Genomic DNA, 21,177 nt, shown 5'->3' on the forward strand with positions numbered 1-21,177 from the left:
CGCTTTAATGCCCGATTGTCTCAGGCAAGTCAAAAGGTCGCGGCAGTCTTCCGACAAAATAATTATCGCTATCAGCGCGTTCAAAACTTGCTATTCGGTCGAGCTCTTCCCCGTTTCAGAAGACTCCATTCTCTCCGAAGTTTTTGTTCAATGTCACAGTGACAGTCCCTAGGAGGTCTTCTTCCCACGGGTTAATTGCCTTATTTATTAAATTCACAGACGAGGACGAGTCGCTTGCTTATTTTTAGATTCAACCATGGTTAGCTCTTATCTAGTGATTCAGACGTTATCTAGCCTCGCTATCGGATCGAATATCATAACTTGAGATCCCGTATCTACTGATAAGTTTCCTCGCAAGCTGGTTGACAAAAAAAAAAAAAACCGACGAATTAGAAAGGTGAGGAATGATTTTTTCACATACTTATAACTAATTAATCCTTCGTCCGGTCCAACAAACATAGCTGACTCACAGGAATTTTTTTCCTTGTCTCCTAAACAAATGAACAGAGATCTATGTATCCGAATTGATGATCCAAGTAATATGTATGTACAATATACTTTCTTATTTTTCAGGTACAGTACCCAGAAGTATAATTACCCAGTCGACGTCATGCTGGATATAAGAAGTCATAAACTTTTGCAAAGAGAAATATTCATTGTGCAACTATGAGTTGCATTTTGGAACAAATGTTTGAGAAGCTAACATTGAGAAGATTACAGGAACAACTTTTGAAAATTGTAGGTTTACAAAAAAAATCCACCTTTTAATCACACATATTTTTTTTATACATGAATTTGATCACACACAATTTATCCATCTCACTTTCGGGTATTCCAGATTCGTTTACATCATTTTTTATAATAATTTTTTTTACTACCACACTCGCAGAGAATTGCAAGTGTACCAAGATATTTATTTTTCATCTTTGTTACAGCCTTGATAATCGCTGATAAATAGAAAACAGGAAATACGCATTAATGGACAATACGAAATGCCCACGAAATTATTTTCCTCACTTAAAATCAGGGATTAAGACTGATTCAACGGAAGAGAGATATGCTGAGAAGCAAAAGCAGCATACCCCTCCACGTGGAAAGAAATGTCAAGGCGACATTGTATACATACAGAATCCACTGTTCCAAAACTTCTTTAACAACGGTTTAACAGAGTTCAAAGACACTACTGGCAGCTGTGAATATTATTCAAGAAATCTTACCACGAATTCGAATCACGAGGGTAATTATCGCCACAAGTTATACTCTCAGGGTTGTAACTTCCAAAAATTTCAACATCGCGAATGTAACGGTGCGCAAATAAATGTAACCCATAAAACTCGCAAAAGTAGAACAAAAGCAAGGGCTAAAACGAGAAGAGATATGTTGATTAATGAAAGCTCGGACGACGATTACTGCTGTGTGAATTCTTTGTTTGACTTGCAATTAGCAGGCAACAGAAATTCTTTAAACATGAATGACGCGTACAACAGGAGAAGTCGTTCGGCTAGAACAGAAAGATACCTTCGCCGGTTGTCCAAGGATGAAAATTATTATGACAATGAATTTTGCACTGCAAAGATTAGCTCCCCTAAAAGATTTCAAGATGGTAAATCGGCCTCGAGAAAATGGGAAAGTCAAGTTCCTGCCCCTTCAAATAATCTTGACGAATGCAACCCTAACTTGTTTTATTTCAACCACAATGACACAGTATTAAATAATCCTATTTATAATTCATCCCGAGCAGATTCTCCAATTCTTTACCGTAGGCCGAGATCGCAGACTGGTCGAAAAGAGTTTACTGAAAATCAAGCTCACGGCGGGGATTTTAACTACAGCAGAACGCGTTGTTCCGATCCTGGCACCGACGCTTTTCTCGCTTACAAGAATAATAAATTGCCGCGCCCGCCTGACTACCTCCAATATGTTGAGCCAAAAATATTCAATCATGAGCAGTCAACTCAGATTATGCAACTAAATAAACCAGCAGCTACTCACCGGGTTAAACGTTCCAATTCGTTTCAAAGTGAACCTTTAAAAGAGTACGAAGTGAGGAACCATATTTGGCTAACAATGGGTAGAAAACCAAAAGCTGAAGCTGGTAAATTGGGCACTAGCATTTCAAGTACTGAAGAAAAGTGGATCGATTCAGTCTTACCACCAGTATCGTCAAAGCCTGTTCCTACATCAAGACAAGCTGGATTAGATTTCCAGAGCAGAATAATGTCGCTGCCAAAAGAAACGAGCAAACTTACAGCGAGCAATACCAAAATACCACAAATGGCAGATTTGTCAGAGATGTACAATTCCAGTTCCACCAATCTGTTGTCGGACACTGATAAAGATAAACAGATTGCTAAAAAACGAAGTTCGAAAGATTTCAGCAAGGAATTATCGGAACTGGAAAAAATGTACGACAGTCTCCGTCTCAGTGACGATAATTTGCTGGATAGAGCCGAAGAGCGTTGCATCGAAGAGTTCAGCCAAAAGGGACAATCTCAATCCTCAGCTACTGAGCATGCCAAGTATCTCTCGAGCAGTTCGTCATCCGAGTCTCTAAACTTGGAGGATGGTACAGCGGGAGAAAAGTATTCCCAGCAGTCCAGTGAGCCGCACGTTGTTAACGACGATATGGCATACAGAAAGATGCAATCCAAAAGAATGCCGGCACTGTCAGAAACCCAGAATTCTCTGTCGCAGATAAGCTATCTGCTTGCATCATCGGCGCTGATCCTTGACAAGACCGATTATCCAGATGATACGATTAAATTGACCAAAGAGGAACCAAATATAACAAAAGATGATATGGTTTATCGAAATTTACATTACGCAAACAATGTCCTCAGGGTTGTCGAGCCTCAGCCGCCGTTTGGAATACCTCTGAGGCCAGCAACCCCGTCCACCAATAGCAACTACTTGTGCTCCTCGCCTGTGGTTGTAAAAAGTCCTCCGTTGAAGTACGTGCCTCAAAGCGAACCAAATCTAATAACGGATGACCTGGCGTTCAGGAATCTTAGGAAAGATGCTCCAAAGGCAGCTACACCGCAACCTGAGGAAGACAGTAAAAACGAAATGAATGTTTTCCTGTTCAACACAGATATGGATAAAACGTCTAAGGACGATCAGTTCTTTAGAAAGAAAAAGAAAGCTGTAAGATCTTTGTCAGCCAATTTATATGGTCTGATAAAAGAAGTAAATAATTTAGATTTGAACGTTATGTAATCGAATACATAATCATTATAAATATAATCCATCAAATATAGAATATTAGCAGCTGCTTTTAGCGTGCGTTACTAATTATACAGTTGGAATATGTAAATTTCGATTTTTCAATTACATGACATAAATGAATCGAAGTAGCTGTAATCGGACTATATTTTTGCCAAAGAAATATTTCATGCGGAGAATAAAGAATGTTTGATAAAATTCATCGACTTATTTAACAAATTGAATAGAAGAATAAAATTCGCTCAAGTTTTAAAGAGGTAGGGTGAATAGGCATTAGTAGCAGAGTTATTGCTTTCAAGTAAATAAATTGTTGCGTTGTGCTTAGCTTTTATTAGGGTGCCAAAAAACGACGTTTTGGGTGATCAGTGCCTTGTAGTATTTTTGTTGCATGTATAAAAGTGATTACAAATCTTGAATGGTTATTTATGAAACTTGAAGTTCTTAAAAAAAATTATTTTATATACATACACATACTGTTTATATAAATACATAATATATTGTTAACTATATTTTCTAACTGTATCTAAGCGATGATTGATAAGAATAAAATAAAAGAATAAATAAAAAAAAATCTGAATATGGCATGTTACATTAACTTGTTACTTTTCCTTCACTTATATTTTCAATGCGCATGTTCTTGCAAAATAATAACAACACCACATTAGAATAACTTCATTTCTGATGTGCAGCATTTATTTTTAAACTGTGAATTGGTGCATTGTCGTAAGTTGAAGTATGCGACATCTTTTTTCGACCCAAAAACTTGAATACCTGTACTCTTGGTTTTTCAAAATTAACAATCATTGGGTTTTAGATTTACCAATAAGAAGAAAAAAATATTTATTCAACACTCACAATGAAAAGGACCCAAAGCAAACGGTCAGGTTCAGGATTGCCGAGAGGCGTAAGCTTGAAAAAACCGTTTGGCTTCTGCTGTGACGTCAAAAATCAAGACTTGGACACGCGGTACGACAGGAGACAGCCGCCGTTCAAGACATCAATGGAAAAGATATTTTTAAATGGCGGAGGACCGGACTTGAAACTGCGAATTCAGGATATTGGCAAACCTCCTTATCCTATTCACAGAGAGAGTCGAAGAACATTGATTGGGGCCCCGATGGGTGAGTGTAACAGATGTCGAGGCCCACTGAAATGGTACCTCGAGGATGAAATATCCCTTGCACGCGACTTGCTGGCTCACGACAGGAAAACTAAGTACAATGCAGACGCTGACAAGCAGGTTAATATCGCTTTGAAAAAAGGTAAGTTTTTGATGCACTTGTTATAAAGCTGGGCACTATTTAAGGAGGTGCCCTAGTCGATTTCGACATTGACGTATATAACTCCAAATACCTAAGTCCATGTATCTCAGAAGCAAAAAAGGGTTTAACAGCTCCATACTATACACGATTCTAAACAAAACCACTCCAACACATTTTTATTTGATGTGGAAATAAAAAAATGGCACTGATTCTATGAAACTGCAATAATAATTTTGTAGAATTCATGCCATTTCTTTAGTTTGGAATGAAATGAAACTGTGTTGGGAGTGTTTTTGTTCAGAGTTTGTGCTTATGAGTAACGCGAACTTAGATACTTGCAAATATATACGTTGAAGTCAAAATCGACCAGGGCACCCTAATAAACAGCGTATTTTTCCTTCCAGTGAGAAGAAAAAAGGAACTCATGAAAAAACAGAGGCAATAGAAGGTGAACTAGGATGGAGTATGTGACGTGATAGGAGGTACTTGACATTATTCTGTAATTCTCACAATTCTTCACAATCTTGAATGATCTAACATCGGATTCATTTTTTCAGTGATCCGGAATTAAGGTAATTTATACATATGTTTTTACTTTTCTTACTAATAAACAACGAAATCGACAAGCAATTAAATTTTTCAAACCTTCTTTTACGCCTTAGTAATTTATTTTCTCGATGTACAATTACCACAGAAAACAAACTGGAAACAAAAAAATATATATCTATAGCATGTGATCACAAATTTTTTTCCACAACATATCCTGCGTTGTCTGTTGATATAATATAATATGATACAGTCAAGCATTCGCTGCTTTGAGAAAGTGTTCTTGGGTACAATAAAAAGATAATAGCATTGTTAAGTGTAAATATTTTTCAACAAGGAAGCGTCGATGCAATTGAGAGAAAAATACAAAATTAAAGAATGAAGAAAAAGAACAATAATACAAAAAGTACCAAATGAACAACAGAAAAGAATAACGCATGTCTTTCAAGAAAACAATTAGATACTGCGGAATTAACTGCGCAATGGCAAACAACTGTATTGCCATAATTGGTCATCACTACACAGAGGAACTTTTAATATATCACATTAGCATATCATTATACAACGACAGAATTCAGCGGTTTCTTTGCACAAGTTCATTGTGTCAATACTGCTGCTGCAGCTTCTGAATGAGTATGTAAATATACCACAGCAGTCACAGAAAAGTCAAAAGATATGAATTTATAATATGTGTCTATATATATTTGTATGTATATTGTGCGGAGCCACAAATTTCACCGTCAATGCGATTCTATACTACATTAATTCTGAACATTTGTTTTTCCTCTTTATATCATTATATACATTCACAAGATATTGAGCCAGCATTCTATAAATCAAAGGTATACTTGAACGTCAGCAGAATGTATTTTTGTCGTCTTTAATGGAATATTGTGAAAAAAATTTCCAGTTTAAAAGAAATTCAAATTTTATTAACAACGTTTTTTCTCTCAAGTTTGTGCAAAGCAAATTCTAAAAAACTATACGGTGCAAAAAAACAATTTTTTTTGGCACAATTTATCCTACGTAATTTACCACCCAACATTTTGAAATTTCGGTAAGGCACAAAGTATTTAAATTTAACAAAAATTGTTTTAAAGAGATAAAGAAGAAATACGAAGTTTTAATCCAACTGTTAAAAGTTAGAGTATGCTACGATTGGCTTAATTACACCTGACTGAGGGCCAATTGCAACACTACATATTCTTAAAATATTAAAGATAACACATAATTCTAACAATTGCGTACATATAAAAAGAATTATCGCTTGAATCAAATATTATATTACTAGAAAACAACTTTGAATACTTGTAAGCTAAAAAGTAATAATTATAACTGAAATAAGTCTGTTGTATTAATACACATATCTTAATAAAGAGGGTGAACACTTAAAAAAGAAACATATTTTCAAAGCGTATGTATGCACCTCTAAAATTTTTGCCAAATTTTTTTTTTTTTACTTTCTCAAATTCTTTTTACATAAAACGATCACTCGAAAATAAAATTTTCTTCGATAATGTAGTTTTTTTTCCAACTCTTCTATCAAGATCATTCTTTTATATACATTTTTTATATGTTGATGTATATAAAATTTATAAAAACAAACGATACTAATGTGTATTTTGATAAGAAAAAATCACGACGAAAATCTTACTTCCGAAATAAAAACGAACATAATGTAATTACATCAATAATTCTTCATCCCGTTTGGTTAACAGTATTATTTTTATTGTTATATTATTTTTATTCAACGTGAAATTAAAGAACAAGAAATTATTGGATCAGCAACAAGAAATCTTTGGCATCTGTTGCATAGGGTGTCTTTAGCACGGCTTACTACAGTATTATTCTTGCTTAAAATATTAATCGTCAGTTATCCTTATGTTAATTAATAGAACAGAAATTTATAGTAAGTATCGTTGCTAATAGCTGTGCATTGAACTCAATCGTGCAATGTCTTAACAATATGCAGACCTTTCCTTTCATTAATATAATATTATTATTCGTTATTTTCATACAAGTTCGTTCCGTCTGTAACTGGGAAGTATGATATAAGCTATAATCTGTACTTAGGAATGTTGTTCTCCACTTCGACAGTAAGTATTTCATCTTGTTCATCGAAATCCGACAAGTTTTCTTGCAAATTCACAGCACCAGCCAGCAACTTCTCAGAGTGAGGAGTTTTCGGAGTTACTGGTCGATTTTGTTCGATACTCGGAGATTCCCCTCTAGATATACTTCCGGGTACAATTTTGTTCTCTAACTGAGTTTTCCCGAGTGTAACCGGAGCAGTTTCTTCTTTCGCTTCAACTTTCGTCACACCCGAAACAGCATCTACTATTTCCTGATGTAAAGAATCTGACGATTCGGCTCTGCTCAGGTCATTTCCTTTGTTGATACTACCGGGAACAATTTTGTCATCTGAACAACTCGATCGACGTCGGCTGAGCATGCTCACAGGAATATCGTCCTCCATTGATCCCCTTGATACACTCCCAGGAACAATTTTGTCAATCTTTGGCGTTTTCTTCGGTGTAACAACCTCGCCATCCCTTGAGACGTCGTAGGTTGGTTGTGAATGTTCCTCTGTCTTGGCAGAAACTGGTTCAGCTTTGGTTACCCTTTCAGGTACACTTTCATCACCTGATACCTCGACGGCAGCATAATTCGATTCTTCTTTCACCTTACTATATTCTACAGTGCCATTGATCGCTGCCTCTTCAATTACTTTGATTTCCGTTGTGGTTACCTCAGAACTACTTTCCACAATGCTACTTCGTAAAACAGGTGCTTCGGGATGATCTACTTCTAGATTAGCCGAGCTTTTTATAACGTTGATAACATCTTCTGTTTCGGCATTTGCCTCGGGTTCTTCTAAATTGGGTTCAAGTTTAGGTACCAGTAACTCGGGATTACCTTTCGACTCATGTTCAGGCAGTTCTGTTTTTTCTTCTGTAGCCAAAGCCGTTAAGGTTTCGGTTGATTTTTCTTCTTCCTCCACTATTTCGCTCTTACCAGTAACGGTGCTTGTATCGGTAATTTGTTTAATCTTTAAGGCATCTAACCTATCTATCGGAGTAGGTGCTGGGGCTTTAGGGATATCGAAAATATAAACAGAAGGTTGCTGAGCTTTGCAAACATCGGCTTGATTATTTTTTGCTTCTGACGCAACGGGTTTATCAGTCTGAGGCTGTTCAATCTCGGTGAGATTTTTTGAGCCATTAATCGGAGTATCCTTAGCTTCGTTACTGTCGGAAATAACAGCAGTTTCTAATTTATCAGTCTGAATTATGTCATCTTGGCAGGTATCACCATTAATCTGAACTTCATCAGCCTCTATTTTATAACTAATATTTTCCTCCTTGATCACTTCATTTCCATTTTCTAGAGTTTCGATAATTTCTACCTCATCCTCTTCTTTTTCACTGATGTGGATCACTTTTACAGTTTCAGAATCGGTAATCACAGTTTCGATAATCTCTAAATTGCTTTGATCTTTTTCACTGGTCTGGATCATGTTCGCAGTTTCAGAATCAGAAATTACAGTTTCGATAATCTGTATCTCGTCTTGATCGTGTTCACTGGTTTTGTCTATCTTTGCCTCTTCAGAGTGAGTAATCTCAGTTCTGATAATCTCTACCTCATTTTCATCTTTTTCTATGGTCTCGATTACCTTAGCAGTTTCAATAATCTGTATCTCGTCTTGATCGTGTTTGCTGTTTTTGTCTATCTTTGCCTCTTCAGAGTGAGTAATCTCAGTTCTGATAATCTCTACCTCACTTTCATCTTTTTCTATGGTTTCGATTACCTTAGCAGTTTCAGAATCAGAAATCGCCTTGTTTTCACTGCTAACTTTTTTGGTACACAACGGCTTCAGGATATCTGCAACATCATTGCCTTCCAATTGCAGGGATATCAGCGTCGGATCGTTATTATCAAGCAGCTCAAACTGGAACATCGTGACACCGTCCGCCACTAATTCATTGAACTTTTCGCAAGCCTCTTCAGACCAGCTCTCAACGTCACTTGGTAATGCAAGAGTGCATCTGGTGGCCAGGCTCGGGATATTGGCAACATCTTCTGGCAGTATCCTCAATTCGGTTGTCAGGGCAGAATTGCCGTAATCAAAGTACAGCACAGTGGTGCCGACTCCTTCACTGTGAGATAATATTTTCGACCTGTACCATTCGCCATCGTCTGGGAATTTGGCAGCGCAAATGGTTCCTTTGTCAAAAGTATTCAGAGGCAATAAGCTCTGCGCATCGAGTAGATGACTAGCCATAATCTCCAGTTCGGTGATACTGCTTTCAGCCTGAGTCCAAAACTCTGACGGCGAATTAACGTGGCTGACGACTACGTTCGGTGAATTTTCCTCACCCAACGGCGGAAGTCGTTCGTCTATCACAGGCAGGACTTCACAGTATTGAATCAACTGATCGGCCACATTTGTGCCATCTAAAGTCAGGTTTACCACCGAAGTTTCGCCCTCTTCTATCACGTCGAGTAAAAATATTGTCGCTCCATCAGCAGCGAGGTCAACAAATTTGTTGCTGGCATTGACTGACCACTCCTTGACTCCCAATGGCAACTTCAAGCAGCATTTTCTAGACAATGGTGGAACAGCTGCCAGGTCTTCGGGGATTGTTCTAATTTCCGTCGACACAGCTGAGTTTCCATAATCGATGTAAAGTACCTGAGTACCGGCCGGACCGTACGAGTTGACGCGAGCTCTGTACCACAATTCGTCGTCAGGAAATTTGGCAACGCATAAACTTCCCTCAACGATGTCTTTGAGTTTTGGAAACATTTCAGCAACGATAAACCTGTCAGTCATTGTCTCAAGATCCGACACTGACTTCTCTTCCTGGACCCAAAATTCGCTTGGCGAATTTACATGGCTTACAAACGCGGATCTCGGGTCGAGTTCCAAGTCAATAATCTCGTCGATAAGATCCTCAGCATTGTGAACCATGATTGCGTGGCCTTCGTTCACCAAGGCGTCACCAACGCTCTTGTCATCAACAAACAATTCTACTCGCCTCGGCACACTGTCTGCAATGATCAACGCTGTGATAGGAGAATCCGTGGACGTGGCCATAGTTTCGAACATTTCGCAACTCGCTGTGCTCCAGTCTTCGGAGCCAGTTGGAATCAGGTCAAGCCTCGACTTGAGACCATACTTTTTAATGCTCTTCAAGTTCTGTGGCAGCTCTTTAATGTTGCTTGAATTGCTATCCACAACATCAGTGTTTCCATAGTCTATAAATCTTACCGTTGTTATGTCTTCATCTGCATCCAACACTTCCGCTCTGTACCACATACTGTCGACGGAGTAGAGAGCCGCACACAAAGTACCCTCTTCGGGTATGCCAGTGACAGGTGCAAAATTTGGCGCCGCGAGCTGTAAATTCGCCTGCATCACGTTTATCGCTTCAATTTCCTCGTTTCTTTGGAGCCAAAATTGTGCTGGTGAATCCGAGTGTGACAAAAAGACTTTATACTTGTTGCCAACGATCATTTCCGGTATCTCTTGTTGCTCGGGTTCGGTTTTCTTAAATTCCACGACTATTCCTTGTTCAGACAGAATTTGGCTCATCTTCTTGTCATTCTCGGTGAGTTCGACGATCCATTTTTTTCCCATGTTGTAAAAATTCGCCGTGAACTCCTTATCGTCCAAATGTTGATGAAGCAGCGTTTTTTGCTCTTCTTCACTTCCTTTTAGATTCACAATCAGAGATACTTTAATGGCCATTTGATGTGGCACATAAAATTGTGGCTCAAGGTTTCTTATACCACTGCATGGGACTTCTTCGCAATTTCCGTAGTCGATAAATCTAACGACAACGTTGGTGTCTTTTACACTTTCTACCATCGCTCTGTACCAGTTCTTATCCTCAGATTTGGCTGCGCACAATTTCCCAACTTCAGGAACGAGTTGCGTACCAGAGGCTGAGTAATATTCGTACAACGAGCTCAACACCTCGGCAATTTTGTCCAAATCGGTCGACCTCTGCAGCCATATACTTTCGGCGTTGTCGATGTGCGTTACCCACACTTTCTGTGTTGATGCGAAAACTGCTAATGGACATATAGGGCCAATGCTGTCGTCTGTGTCTGTCTCGAGTATCTTGATCTTTTGGCCTAATAAGTCGTACAACTGCACTGCGAATCTACAGGAACAAAGAGTTAAATTCGGTTATAAGATTGAAAGGAGAAATTCTAACAGAGAAAGTACCTACATATTATTAGCAAATGTATACTCTTTTACAATCTCTTTACCTTTGGTTATTTACGCTGTTTATGCAAACGATCAATTCTTTTCCTTCAATAGACTTTTTCAGCTTTTCATCAATCTGTGGTGTAGGAGTCACGTTAAGATAGCACTCCGCCAGATGGCCAGCATTTGTAGAACTCTGTAATTTATGAGTTAGCTATTAATATCAATCTGAAATTTACATCTACTGCGTTACACTATTTTTCATTTTAAACTCTTTTGACTTCCTCTAATATTCAATACAGTATCACATACCATGAGGTTGTCTACTGCTTGTTGCGACTCAATCAATGGCGGGAGTTGAATGTAAAACTTTGCAGCTCCTTGAATGTTGCAAACCTTCGTTCGAATCGTTTGTCCACTCCACAGTGCCGGATCTTCTTTTTCTACACCAGGAATAGGTTTGCACTGTTCAGCCAATGTAACTGCAAATAAGTTCATTTTCAGCAGGTTAAAGTATTACAACACTTTTTTTTCAAAGATTGTATTGTAATTGTAATTGTAAATTAACGACTACCTAAGCAGCCTGGTTTGAATGAATGGTTGGATGTCCACCAGCTTATTATTGGGGGTCTGCCCCATTTACATTGAATAAATAAATAAATAAATACGATTGAAAGGTAAGTGTGTCTCTCACCATTATTGATGGCTGATTTTTCAGTGACATGGTTGGAATTGATAGCAAGACCTATGGTGATCATCGATTCGGCAATGTCCTTTCCCCTGTTATTCAGGGATATCAAGTATTTGCCATCCTTGGTTCCATGGAATGTACACTTGAATTTATCTGCGTCGAAATATTTGTCGATTTCGTGCTTGTTTGCCTTAGACCAGTCGATTCCAGTTGCCGGTAGGATATTGCTAAGTGTGCACTGCATAGCTTGCTTGGGAAGTTTGGCGAACCTCTGTTCTACCGGATATATTTTGCATGGATCAACCATTGCACAATTTCCAAAATCAATGTATTGCACTATGTGACCACGCAGTTTGTTCAGTTCTTTTATCTCTGCTCGGTACAGAGCTCCGTCATCAGAGAAGAATGCTATCACCGGTGCCCCGACCTGTAAAAGATTCAAAACAATTTTTTTTCTATCGCTGACAAATGCTCAAACAAAACTCAATCATTATGAGTATCAAAAAAACAAAGAAAAACAGTAGCACCTGCAGGGTACTCTTGATGGGCTGTTGATCGACATAAGCATCCTGTATCTCGTTCATCATGTTCCTAAACTCCGACTGCTTGCTAAGAATCTGACAGTAAAAATTGTTCGGATTAACGAACCAAGTGACAACAACATCGACTTGATACCCTGAAGCGAAGGATTCATCGTTCCATTTTTGACCTGCTGGAATGTATTGCGGCGTAACACGAGCTGGCTTTCTTCTGTCGTTTCGAGTAATGTTCCTAGCGTCTTTTTTGGCCTGCTGCAAGTCTAGATTACCACAGAATTGTTGGTTCACGTATTTCGGTTCTAAGCCATTGTCTCCGGTGTATTTGAGCAGTACTTCGTAAACTTCGTTAGACTGCAAAATAAACTCGGCTTCCAACGGAATTCCTTCCGTAGATTGAGCAAAGGTGTCAATTTCTTCGTCTGACCACGTTGTTTTCGTTGCACCGAACAACTTGCAGTGTACCGCCTGTGCGGATAATTTTGCAAGATCTGGTTGAATCTCCTTGATTTTGTCATTTACAACTGTCTCTGTGTTGCCATAATCTATGAAATGGACGCTAGCACTGTCTGCTTTGTTTGTCTGAACAACAGCTCGGTACCATTTAGAATCGCTAGAATATTGAGCCACGCAACATAGTCCTTTCTGTAAATCCGAACGCCTGACAATTTTCCCACCATCATCGTACGTTTGGGCTATTTTCTCCATAACTGTATCAAGTTCCACATTGTCGGGACACAACTGGACGTAAAAATCCGTTGGACTGTTCGTGTAGATTATTTCCACATCTTTTGCAGCACCTACAGTTATATTTGGGGGTGGGATTTTGAGCTTCTGCCCTCTGGGCGTATCTTTGACAGGTGAAGTTGGAGACATGGAATTCCAGGAGCTTGATTTATTAGCCTGCAGAGAAATTAACAGTTGATTATTTGTGTAGGAATAATACCACATTCTTAAAATGTCAAAGGAAAAATCTAACTGTATCGTAGTATTAAAATCTACAGTATAAAAGTATATTTTCAAAATAAGGTTGAAGTTAGTAACGTGAACATCATTTTCATTCATTATGTTATACGAATTACTATCCCAAAAATTTTCTTAGCACCATGGTTTCTCCGCCCGGTAAAAGATAGTGCGACGGCTCATGCGCAGTTATTTTTTTAAAAATGAAGTTGGCGCAACCGCCAACCTTAATTTAAAATTTTAGCGGCACGTGTTAATATTATCTGAAAATTTTCATATTTGACGGGAATTTTTTTTTCTGTTATATAAACTTATTAAATCGTAAAAATTCCAAAATAACAGACACCCCAGTGCTTATTTAAAAAAAACGTTGTTAGATTACAACTTTAAAATTTTCAAAAAATCTGTAAACCTAAAAATAAAGCAAAACTATGTGCTCAAATTTTGGAAGCTGAACTGTAACATTTCAGAGTTGTTCTAAAATTGCAAAACAGTTATCTTATTTCCCACCGTTTTGTGCGTCAATGTTACCAACTTGGACCTCATTTTTCTACACAAATTTGAGATCAATTAGTTAATAAATTTTATTTTTACCTTAGGATTCTTCCAAGACGAGTTGGACGAATTTCTATCCCTTGATCTAAATCCGGTACTCTGATTGCCTGTGGAAAAATTGGTGAAATAACAAATCATTTTTTTTTTACTTTACGAACCCATAATATTTCAGAAGATCAATTTTACTTACTTTTAGTACTACTTCTATCACTGTCGCCATCGCTCCATTTTCCACTTGTCGGTTTCCTCTCTCCACCTCTGCGCGACCCTCTGTCTCCCCTTCCTTTAATTCCTCTGGACCCTTTGCTGCCGCGCCGGCTGCTGCCCCTCGACGAAGTGTCAGAATCTCTATCGCTGAAACTATCATCTTTGCCAAGATTTTTTTCAAACCTATTGTCATCCCTTGGATTCCCATCTCTTGAGCCAAATCTACCTCCCCTGCCTCTTCGTGACCCACTGTCGTCGTTTCTATCGAACCTGTTTCCACCACCGGGTTCATTTCTGTTGAAATGGTTATTTCGCGTTTCGCTTTGGTGCAATCGTTCTTCTCCATTATGTCGATTGCTGTCTCTCTGCCTTTGCTCATTCTCGACATCTTTTACAATTTTATTCAGTGGTCGTTCGTAATGATTGTTTTGGTCAAATTGTGGCTTTCTCGATTTACTGCCCCATTCGCTGCTTCTCGTCTCTTGGCCACATGTGTTCGATTTACCACTTTTGCCCCATTTGCCGTTTCGATCGTCACTGTGAACACATAGCAATTATAGTTATAGAAAGTCTACAGTCTTAAAAAATCTTTACCCAAATTTACGCAATTGCAAATATATTCAATGCATTTTAAAAGTTACCTTTGATAGTTAGATTCCAGATTTGGCGACAAGTTTATGACCTGCTCATTAGCTGTGTGCGCATTATTTGGCGAACTTATTGGTCTTCTGGGTTGGCTTGAAACTTTTATTTGAGAAGCGATGCTGGCCATTGGAGCAACAGTACAATCGTACAAGTCTACAAGAGTACCATTAGGAAGTACGTCGATTACTTCCATTGCGAGTTTCTTTTCCAGAACAATTAACTCGAACTGATCAGCAAGTTCCTGATTGAAGGGTGTTGACTGAAAACCATTCAGTACACAGCTGATGGCCTGTGCTCTCAAGTTAACAACCAGATCATCGTGTATTCTTCGTAACGTGGACACAGCTACTGTCTCTTGATTTCCATAATCAACGTAAAGCACGGTCGCTTGCTCTCCATTGATATTTAAAATCTGTGCCCTATACCTGTAACAAGCAACAAACAAGATTTGCGTTTACTCACAAGGGATTAAATTCCATTGATAATCAAGCGCGAAATCGGCATTTAATGAGCACAAACCATTGTTTATCTTCGACGTAAGAAGCACAACATGGTCTTCCAACTTGCAGAGTTTTTTCGTCAAGCGGCGGAGCTTTCGAGGCATATTCAGCCAAACACGCCATGACGGAAGTGAGGGACTTGATGCCGCTGTCAAGTTGCACGAAGAACTTTGTGTATGATTCGACGAAAGAGACATGAATCATGTCCTTGAATCCCTGCTTAAGCATAGGAGCTTCTTGATAAAAAACAGGAGCAGAGCTAGGAAAAGTTTTCTTCAAAACATCTCTGATATTAACACCGCCATCGTACAAATCTCCATACTGTATTAGCGGGGGTCCTTCTGGCGGCCGAACATGAAGCACCAGCGGTCTTCCAGTGACAATTTTCTTGAAGTAATCCTTGACTTCATCGGTAATGTTTAGCTCCTTAAGACCGCTCAAGGTGAATCTGATGGAGAGGACCTTGGGCTGTATGAATTGAGGTGGCAGTTGGAAAATGTCCGAATAAGATAAAACTTCTGTGTGTCCAAAGTCGACATAGAAAAGCTTGCACTTCTGTTCCATAACTGACATTACCACCGCCCTGCAGAGAACTCCCTCCAGCGAATAACGACCCAGACAAACCGATCCGGGCAATGGCGGTTCTTGCAGAGGTGCAGTAGGATGGTTGTTCACATCTGCCATCAGCTGTGTGAGGATTTGTGCTGTACTCTTTACCTGAACTGAGAATTTCATTGGTCCATCCTCAACAAACGACACGTAAACGTCGTGCATGGAACCTACATCCAGAACTCGGGACTTGAAGACTAGGGCCTCAGGGGTAGGGGCAGGGGCAGGGGCAGGGGCAGGGGCAGAGGCAGGCGGAGGCGCAGTCACGGGTGGTATTCGGTGTTGCGGGCTTCTCCAATCCTCCTGAACAGGAGGATTTGACCTGGGTGACGATTCTGTGTACATGTTGTGCTGCGGCCTAGGCGAGTAATTATGGCCCAAAGGGGGTGCCACGGACTCTCTGGGCATCTGAGGGACGCGTGGTTGCGTTGCTCGCTGATGTGCTGCGAACATGTCCTGAAGCGTTACGGAAACAGCTAATTCTTTGCTCACCAACAGCGCGCCGAAGTCCTCGTTATTGTAGAAAAGCTTGAGCAGTCTGCGGGACCCAATAACTGAGTGCAGGATTCCCTTAAGGTCGGCGTAGCGGAGAGTCTGCTTTATTGACTCTATTGTACCGCTCTCCCAGGTTCCATTGATTGGAAGAATGTGAGCCAACACAAAGTCCAGGGCCAGCGGAGGCAGCGCATGCAGAGACACAGCGCTCGGTATGTTATCGAGCAGTCTTATAGCTGTAGGCGGCAGGACCTCATAGTTTCCATAGTCCATGAAATGGACTAGGACATTGCCGTTGGGCTGCACGTTGCATATTTTTGCTCGGTAATAGCCTTCGTTCTGGAACCTAGCACAGCATATCATGTTAGGCGTCAGCGGGTAGCCGGGATTCGGAAGCGCTAGGCCTTGGGCGAATTTCTCGCTCAGTGGAAGAATCATTCGCTCAACGCACGTGGCCGAGTTTCGGTCGATCTGACCCCATATTTTAAGCAGCGGTCCGTCGGTCTCAACGTGCGTTACGAACAGCCCTAGTTCAGAATTCTGCGCCATTGCTGTCATGTTTGCTCGCTCGAGTTGCGACCGCTGGCCGACGCTCGATTTTCTCAAACACAACACTCGCGTTGAATTTCGTGTTGTTTTGTTTCCTTGTCAAGCACTTTTTTTTCTTTCTTGTTTTTATGGTATGATTTTTTTCTCCTAAAATTATGCACCCGATTCCGATTCGTTCTATCGCTATCTGTAGTTTTTCTATCAGACCCTCAACACGAGGCCTCATTTACATCGTGGATACAGAGATTCAAATTTTTCTTTCTAATTCAGGGCGAATTGTCTCCTCGTAACGGCGTACGTGTATGAATGAATCCTCTTACGTGTGCGGCACTTATCACAAAGAAATTCGTACACAGACACAGGTATTACCGAGCTGTTAGATCTTGGCATATTGCAAAAAACGGTTTTTCACCAGCGGAATGGGGCTATGCGCCACTTGGGGAGGTGGAAAGAGGCAACAACTCGACCAACTCGACCAATAGCAGCGAATGGCTGTGCATCAAATATATTCGAATGTGATTGTCCGCACACGTATCCTTTGCGCACCACCACCACCGAATAAAGAGTCCATAAACCTCGGAGAATACCTTCACGTCGGTTGATGGACGCTTGGATTGTTTTTCCTACACTTTTTTCTCACTAGACCACATATCTAGGCATAATGCTAACGGGATTCGATACACAACTAAATCTTCACATCTCCAAGCGACAAAAACGATAATTCACGCTTGTCTTAACCATGATTGATGCGTTCAATATAGATTGGAACACTGATATAACTCACAGTATCAATTTTTAAATCATGGACACAGTCGGGTTCCCGAACACATCCCGGGTACGTTTATCGCTGTGTTATTAGGAACACTACATTGGAAACAGTTCATGCAATTATGACAGAGGGCAGTGGAGTCGCGACACTGCAGCAGACGTTGGCGATTTCGGAGTACCTTTTTTACTCTCTTTCCACCCCAGGGAGGTGAGTGTCGTATCGTACTGGGAGCGCTTACTCTGTAATTTGTTAACAAGGTGTTGTTAAAGGGATAAAATTTTGTGTTATAGAGGCAATATCATAGTTCCCGAAGACAAGATGTGGTCCTCGATGATGGAAACCGTCAAAAAGAATCCTTTCGGCTCTCCTTTCATCACAGCTGACTGCCAGGCTCAGCGCGAGGACGGCCAAGCCCTTGTCAAAGGCCGATACATCGCCGCCGCCAACACGGCAGAAGGCGGTGAGTTGTATTAAAATAGATAGATAACATGTTTCCACAGCGTTATGCTCCTCTGAGATTTCATCGTTTATCGCACGCTTCTGTCAAGAAATTCACCCGGTGGTTCCCGTCGTTTGATTGCCGCATTGGTGGCTGCAGTCACATCGATTGAGCGGTTCTTTCGTCGGTCAAAAAACTCAGAATTCATGTTGGAATAGTTTTTCTGTGATATATTTTCTCGAAAAGTTTTCTTCTCTTTACTCGAGTCAAGTTTCATTTTACAACTGTCCTCCTTCACGACCCTGACGCGTGCCTACCGAGGACAAACGATTGCATAATGGCGACCATTTTGTTGCGAGAATCTTTCAGAGCCAGGGCCTTGGATAGGCATAAAAATACACTTGTCTTTTTTTAATTTCATTTAGAATAGACCTGAATTTAAGGATCTATATTTAAATTGGCACACAATCGATTGTTTGTCAATAGGACGATCCTTGAACTCGTTCTAGATTTAAATTTTCATTGAACCATATACGTTACGTGCGTACCGATTGGCTAATTCGATCATTCTTTTTACGGGCATTTTACCCGACATATATTCAATCAGCGTACTGGGCGATTAAAATCACGTGAATAGTAACTTTTGCATAATCAATCGACTGATTCTGTTGTGTGGATTTTTTTAACGAATTATTTCCGCATTACTTTCGGTTATTTCCGCAAAATAAAAAATGAAGCACATCCAATTGTCTGACCTGTATATTATGCTAGCTTTACATATATTTTTCTAATCTGCAGTGAGATTTGTTAGATGTAATTCCGACCGTAAGTGATTAGCCCAAGGATTTGTGAAACAGATAAATTACAGTAACTGATTTACTTCTGGCTAAATCTGCTTCATGTAATTACTTATCAAATTAATTTTCTTTCCTTCAGACATCATTGTTTTTTGAATACCAACATCCAAGATAAAAAAATATGATAAAAGTTGAGGAATCGTTTCATCTTATCCTTAATCCATAATTCAATTTATCCAAGTACATCCCTTAGGGACAACAATCCACTGTTTTGCTTATGCAAATTTCATTGCCTGAATAATTTTTGCTACATTTTATCAATTATAATATTTTTTCTCTATATATTATGTAATACATTGGTATTCAAATTAATGGAGTGTGAGCCGAATGCATCAATTCATGATAATTAAAACACAATTTGTTTTGGTTAGGAATCAGAAATGCACTTCAGGAAAATTTTTTTTCACAAAAATTATACCTTGCAACTGTTACAGACAGCTGCGAATTCGGCTCCAACAAATACTTCATGCTATGCGGGCTTGGAGGCATCTTGTCCTGTGGTCTCACCCATACTATGGTTACCCCCCTTGATCTGGTCAAGTGCCGTATTCAAGTAGACCCTGCAAAATACAAGTCCGTCTTCAACGGATTCAAGGTAATGAAACAATTTCACAAAACTTTGTTACTTGTGGATTTTTTGTAAATATTTATGCAAAAAATGTGAAATGTAAACTACGTATCAATTTATAATGTTTGACAGGTTACTGTCAAAGAGGGTGGTGTCAGAGCCTTGGGAACAGGATGGGCTCCAACTTTCTTTGGATATTCCATGCAAGGAATGTTCAAGTTCGGTCTCTACGAAGTCTTCAAAGTTTACTATTCGCAACTAATTGGGGATGAACTTTCCTATGAATACAGAACAACACTATACCTCGTTTCATCTGCATCTGCAGAATTCTTCGCTGACATCGCTCTGGCTCCCATGGAAGCTGCCAAGGTTATCCTCAACGATATATTTATTTCCTACCTCCTCTCAAATCCTGTGACACATAAAATTTTGTTCGGATAACATAACCAAGATTGGAATGTTTGCAATCTATCCCCAGATTTTCTCTCCCCCTCCTCAGGAATCCTGATCTTTTCCTAGCAAGTGAGTCCGACTCTGCCAGCATTTTCCCACAATTCAATAAATACTATTGTTCTAATGACATTATGTCCGTTCCACATATTTAGGTCAGGATTCAAACGATGCCTGGTTACGCAAAAACCCTGCGTGAAGCGCTGCCCAAGATGCACGCTGACGAAGGTCTCGGAGGTTTCTACAAGGGTTTGGTGCCACTTTGGCTCCGCCAGATCCCCTACACCATGATGAAGTTTGCCTGTTTCGAACGTACCGTCGAATTATTGTACAAGCATGTCGTGCCCAAGCCGCGTGCTGACTGCACCAAGGGCGAACAGCTCGTTGTAACCTTCGCTGCTGGTTATATTGCTGGTGTGTTCTGCGCCGTTGTTTCTCACCCCGCTGACTCGGTGCGTAATTTTTAATAAATTCGGTTATGCTTGACGCGATTTTCAGTCAGAATTGTTGGCATTCAAATCCCTGACAATTGTTTCGATAGGTTGTGTCCAAGTTGAACCAAGAGAAGGGAGCCACAGCCGGTGACGTTGTGAGGAAACTTGGTTTTGCTGGATTATGGAAGGGACTGGCACCCAGAATTGTCATGATCGGTACTTTGACGGCTGCCCAATGGTTTATCTATGATGCGGTCAAGGTATGGCTGCGCATGCCACGTCCACCACCACCAGAGATGCCAGAGTCGCTAAAGAAGAAGTATGGCATCGCTTAAGTGTCGATCGAACAAAGTAAGACAAAGAAGAAGAAAAAAGAATAAGTGAAAAATAAGTAATTAACTATGCCTAGAAGATGAAGCTAGACCAATTCAATTCAATTATTATAACCAGTCACGGTTTGATACTGTTATTGTGTCTGGTGAATTTTATCAATACTCTCATACCACGTCTCATTACTGTTAACGTGTTTCCATCAATCACTGTATTCGTGGATCTTTCAGTAAAATACCAAATACCGCAATAAAGAAACCAGAACGATACAGGCTACCCATTGATTGTACTGTTCAGTATTTGTAGCCATGAAAGTAGTGAAATTACATGACT

The 21,177-nt window shown here is 39.8% G+C and overlaps 3 protein-coding genes across 7 annotated transcripts; 2 read left to right on the plus strand and 1 right to left on the minus strand.

Moving 5' to 3' along the window:
• The first annotated feature begins 46 nt into the window (after positions 1–46).
• On the plus strand, positions 47–6,412 carry LOC124303498 (uncharacterized). Of its 3 annotated transcripts, none has more exons than XR_006907926.1 (4): positions 47–397; positions 574–738; positions 936–4,484; positions 4,889–6,412. XR_006907926.1 is itself a non-coding variant. In XM_046760766.1 (4 exons), exons 3-4 carry the CDS (start codon positions 979–981, stop codon positions 3,214–3,216), a joined length of 1,734 nt encoding a protein of 577 aa, XP_046616722.1. In that variant the 5' UTR covers positions 47–397; positions 574–738; positions 936–978; the 3' UTR covers positions 3,217–6,412. The 3 variants fall into 3 exon arrangements, 2 of the variants coding, with proteins under 2 accessions (XP_046616722.1, XP_046616721.1); XM_046760766.1 differs by having other exon boundaries at positions 936–1,237; positions 1,742–6,412; XM_046760765.1 differs by having other exon boundaries at positions 936–6,412.
• LOC124303492 (maternal protein tudor) lies at positions 3,386–17,683 on the minus strand. Of its 3 annotated transcripts, none has more exons than XM_046760752.1 (10): positions 15,364–17,683; positions 14,841–15,269; positions 14,183–14,736; positions 14,032–14,099; positions 12,466–13,377; positions 11,942–12,365; positions 11,560–11,729; positions 11,310–11,443; positions 8,806–11,200; positions 3,386–8,670 (listed from the first exon to the last, which is right to left on the minus strand). In XM_046760752.1, exons 1-10 carry the CDS (start codon positions 17,004–17,006, stop codon positions 7,087–7,089), a joined length of 8,313 nt encoding a protein of 2,770 aa, XP_046616708.1. In that variant the 5' UTR covers positions 17,007–17,683; the 3' UTR covers positions 3,386–7,086. The 3 variants fall into 3 exon arrangements, with proteins under 3 accessions (XP_046616708.1, XP_046616709.1, XP_046616707.1); XM_046760753.1 differs by having other exon boundaries at positions 3,386–8,631; positions 8,767–11,200; XM_046760751.1 differs by having other exon boundaries at positions 3,386–11,200.
• Positions 17,684–17,847: 164 nt separating this feature from the next.
• Positions 17,848–21,120, plus strand: LOC124303506 (phosphate carrier protein, mitochondrial). The gene is made up of 6 exons (XM_046760784.1): positions 17,848–17,973; positions 18,057–18,226; positions 19,497–19,657; positions 19,763–19,999; positions 20,236–20,532; positions 20,622–21,120. The coding sequence occupies exons 1-6, from the start codon at positions 17,888–17,890 to the stop codon at positions 20,847–20,849; spliced, it is 1,179 nt and encodes a 392-aa protein (XP_046616740.1). The 5' UTR covers positions 17,848–17,887; the 3' UTR covers positions 20,850–21,120.
• Positions 21,121–21,177: the final 57 nt, after the last annotated feature.

The sequence above is a fragment of the Neodiprion virginianus genome, chromosome 4, assembly GCF_021901495.1.
Source record: "Neodiprion virginianus isolate iyNeoVirg1 chromosome 4, iyNeoVirg1.1, whole genome shotgun sequence".
Taxonomy (NCBI): domain Eukaryota; kingdom Metazoa; phylum Arthropoda; class Insecta; order Hymenoptera; family Diprionidae; genus Neodiprion; species Neodiprion virginianus.

Coding starts and splice junctions, on each gene's coding strand:
- LOC124303492 (XM_046760751.1), bottom strand. CDS start 17,006: ATGACAGCAATGGCGCAGAATTCTGAACTAGGGCTGTTCGTAACGCAC. Junction 11,730..11,941: donor AAAATCAGCCATCAATAATG/GTGAGAGACACA, acceptor ACTTATTTGCAG/TTACATTGGCTGAACAGTGC. Junction 11,444..11,559: donor AAGCAGTAGACAACCTCATG/GTATGTGATACT, acceptor CATAAATTACAG/AGTTCTACAAATGCTGGCCA.
- LOC124303506 (XM_046760784.1), top strand. CDS start 17,888: ATGACAGAGGGCAGTGGAGTCGCGACACTGCAGCAGACGTTGGCGATT. Junction 17,974..18,056: donor TCTCTTTCCACCCCAGGGAG/GTGAGTGTCGTA, acceptor TTTGTGTTATAG/AGGCAATATCATAGTTCCCG. Junction 19,658..19,762: donor CCGTCTTCAACGGATTCAAG/GTAATGAAACAA, acceptor AATGTTTGACAG/GTTACTGTCAAAGAGGGTGG.
- LOC124303498 (XM_046760765.1), top strand. CDS start 979: ATGGACAATACGAAATGCCCACGAAATTATTTTCCTCACTTAAAATCA.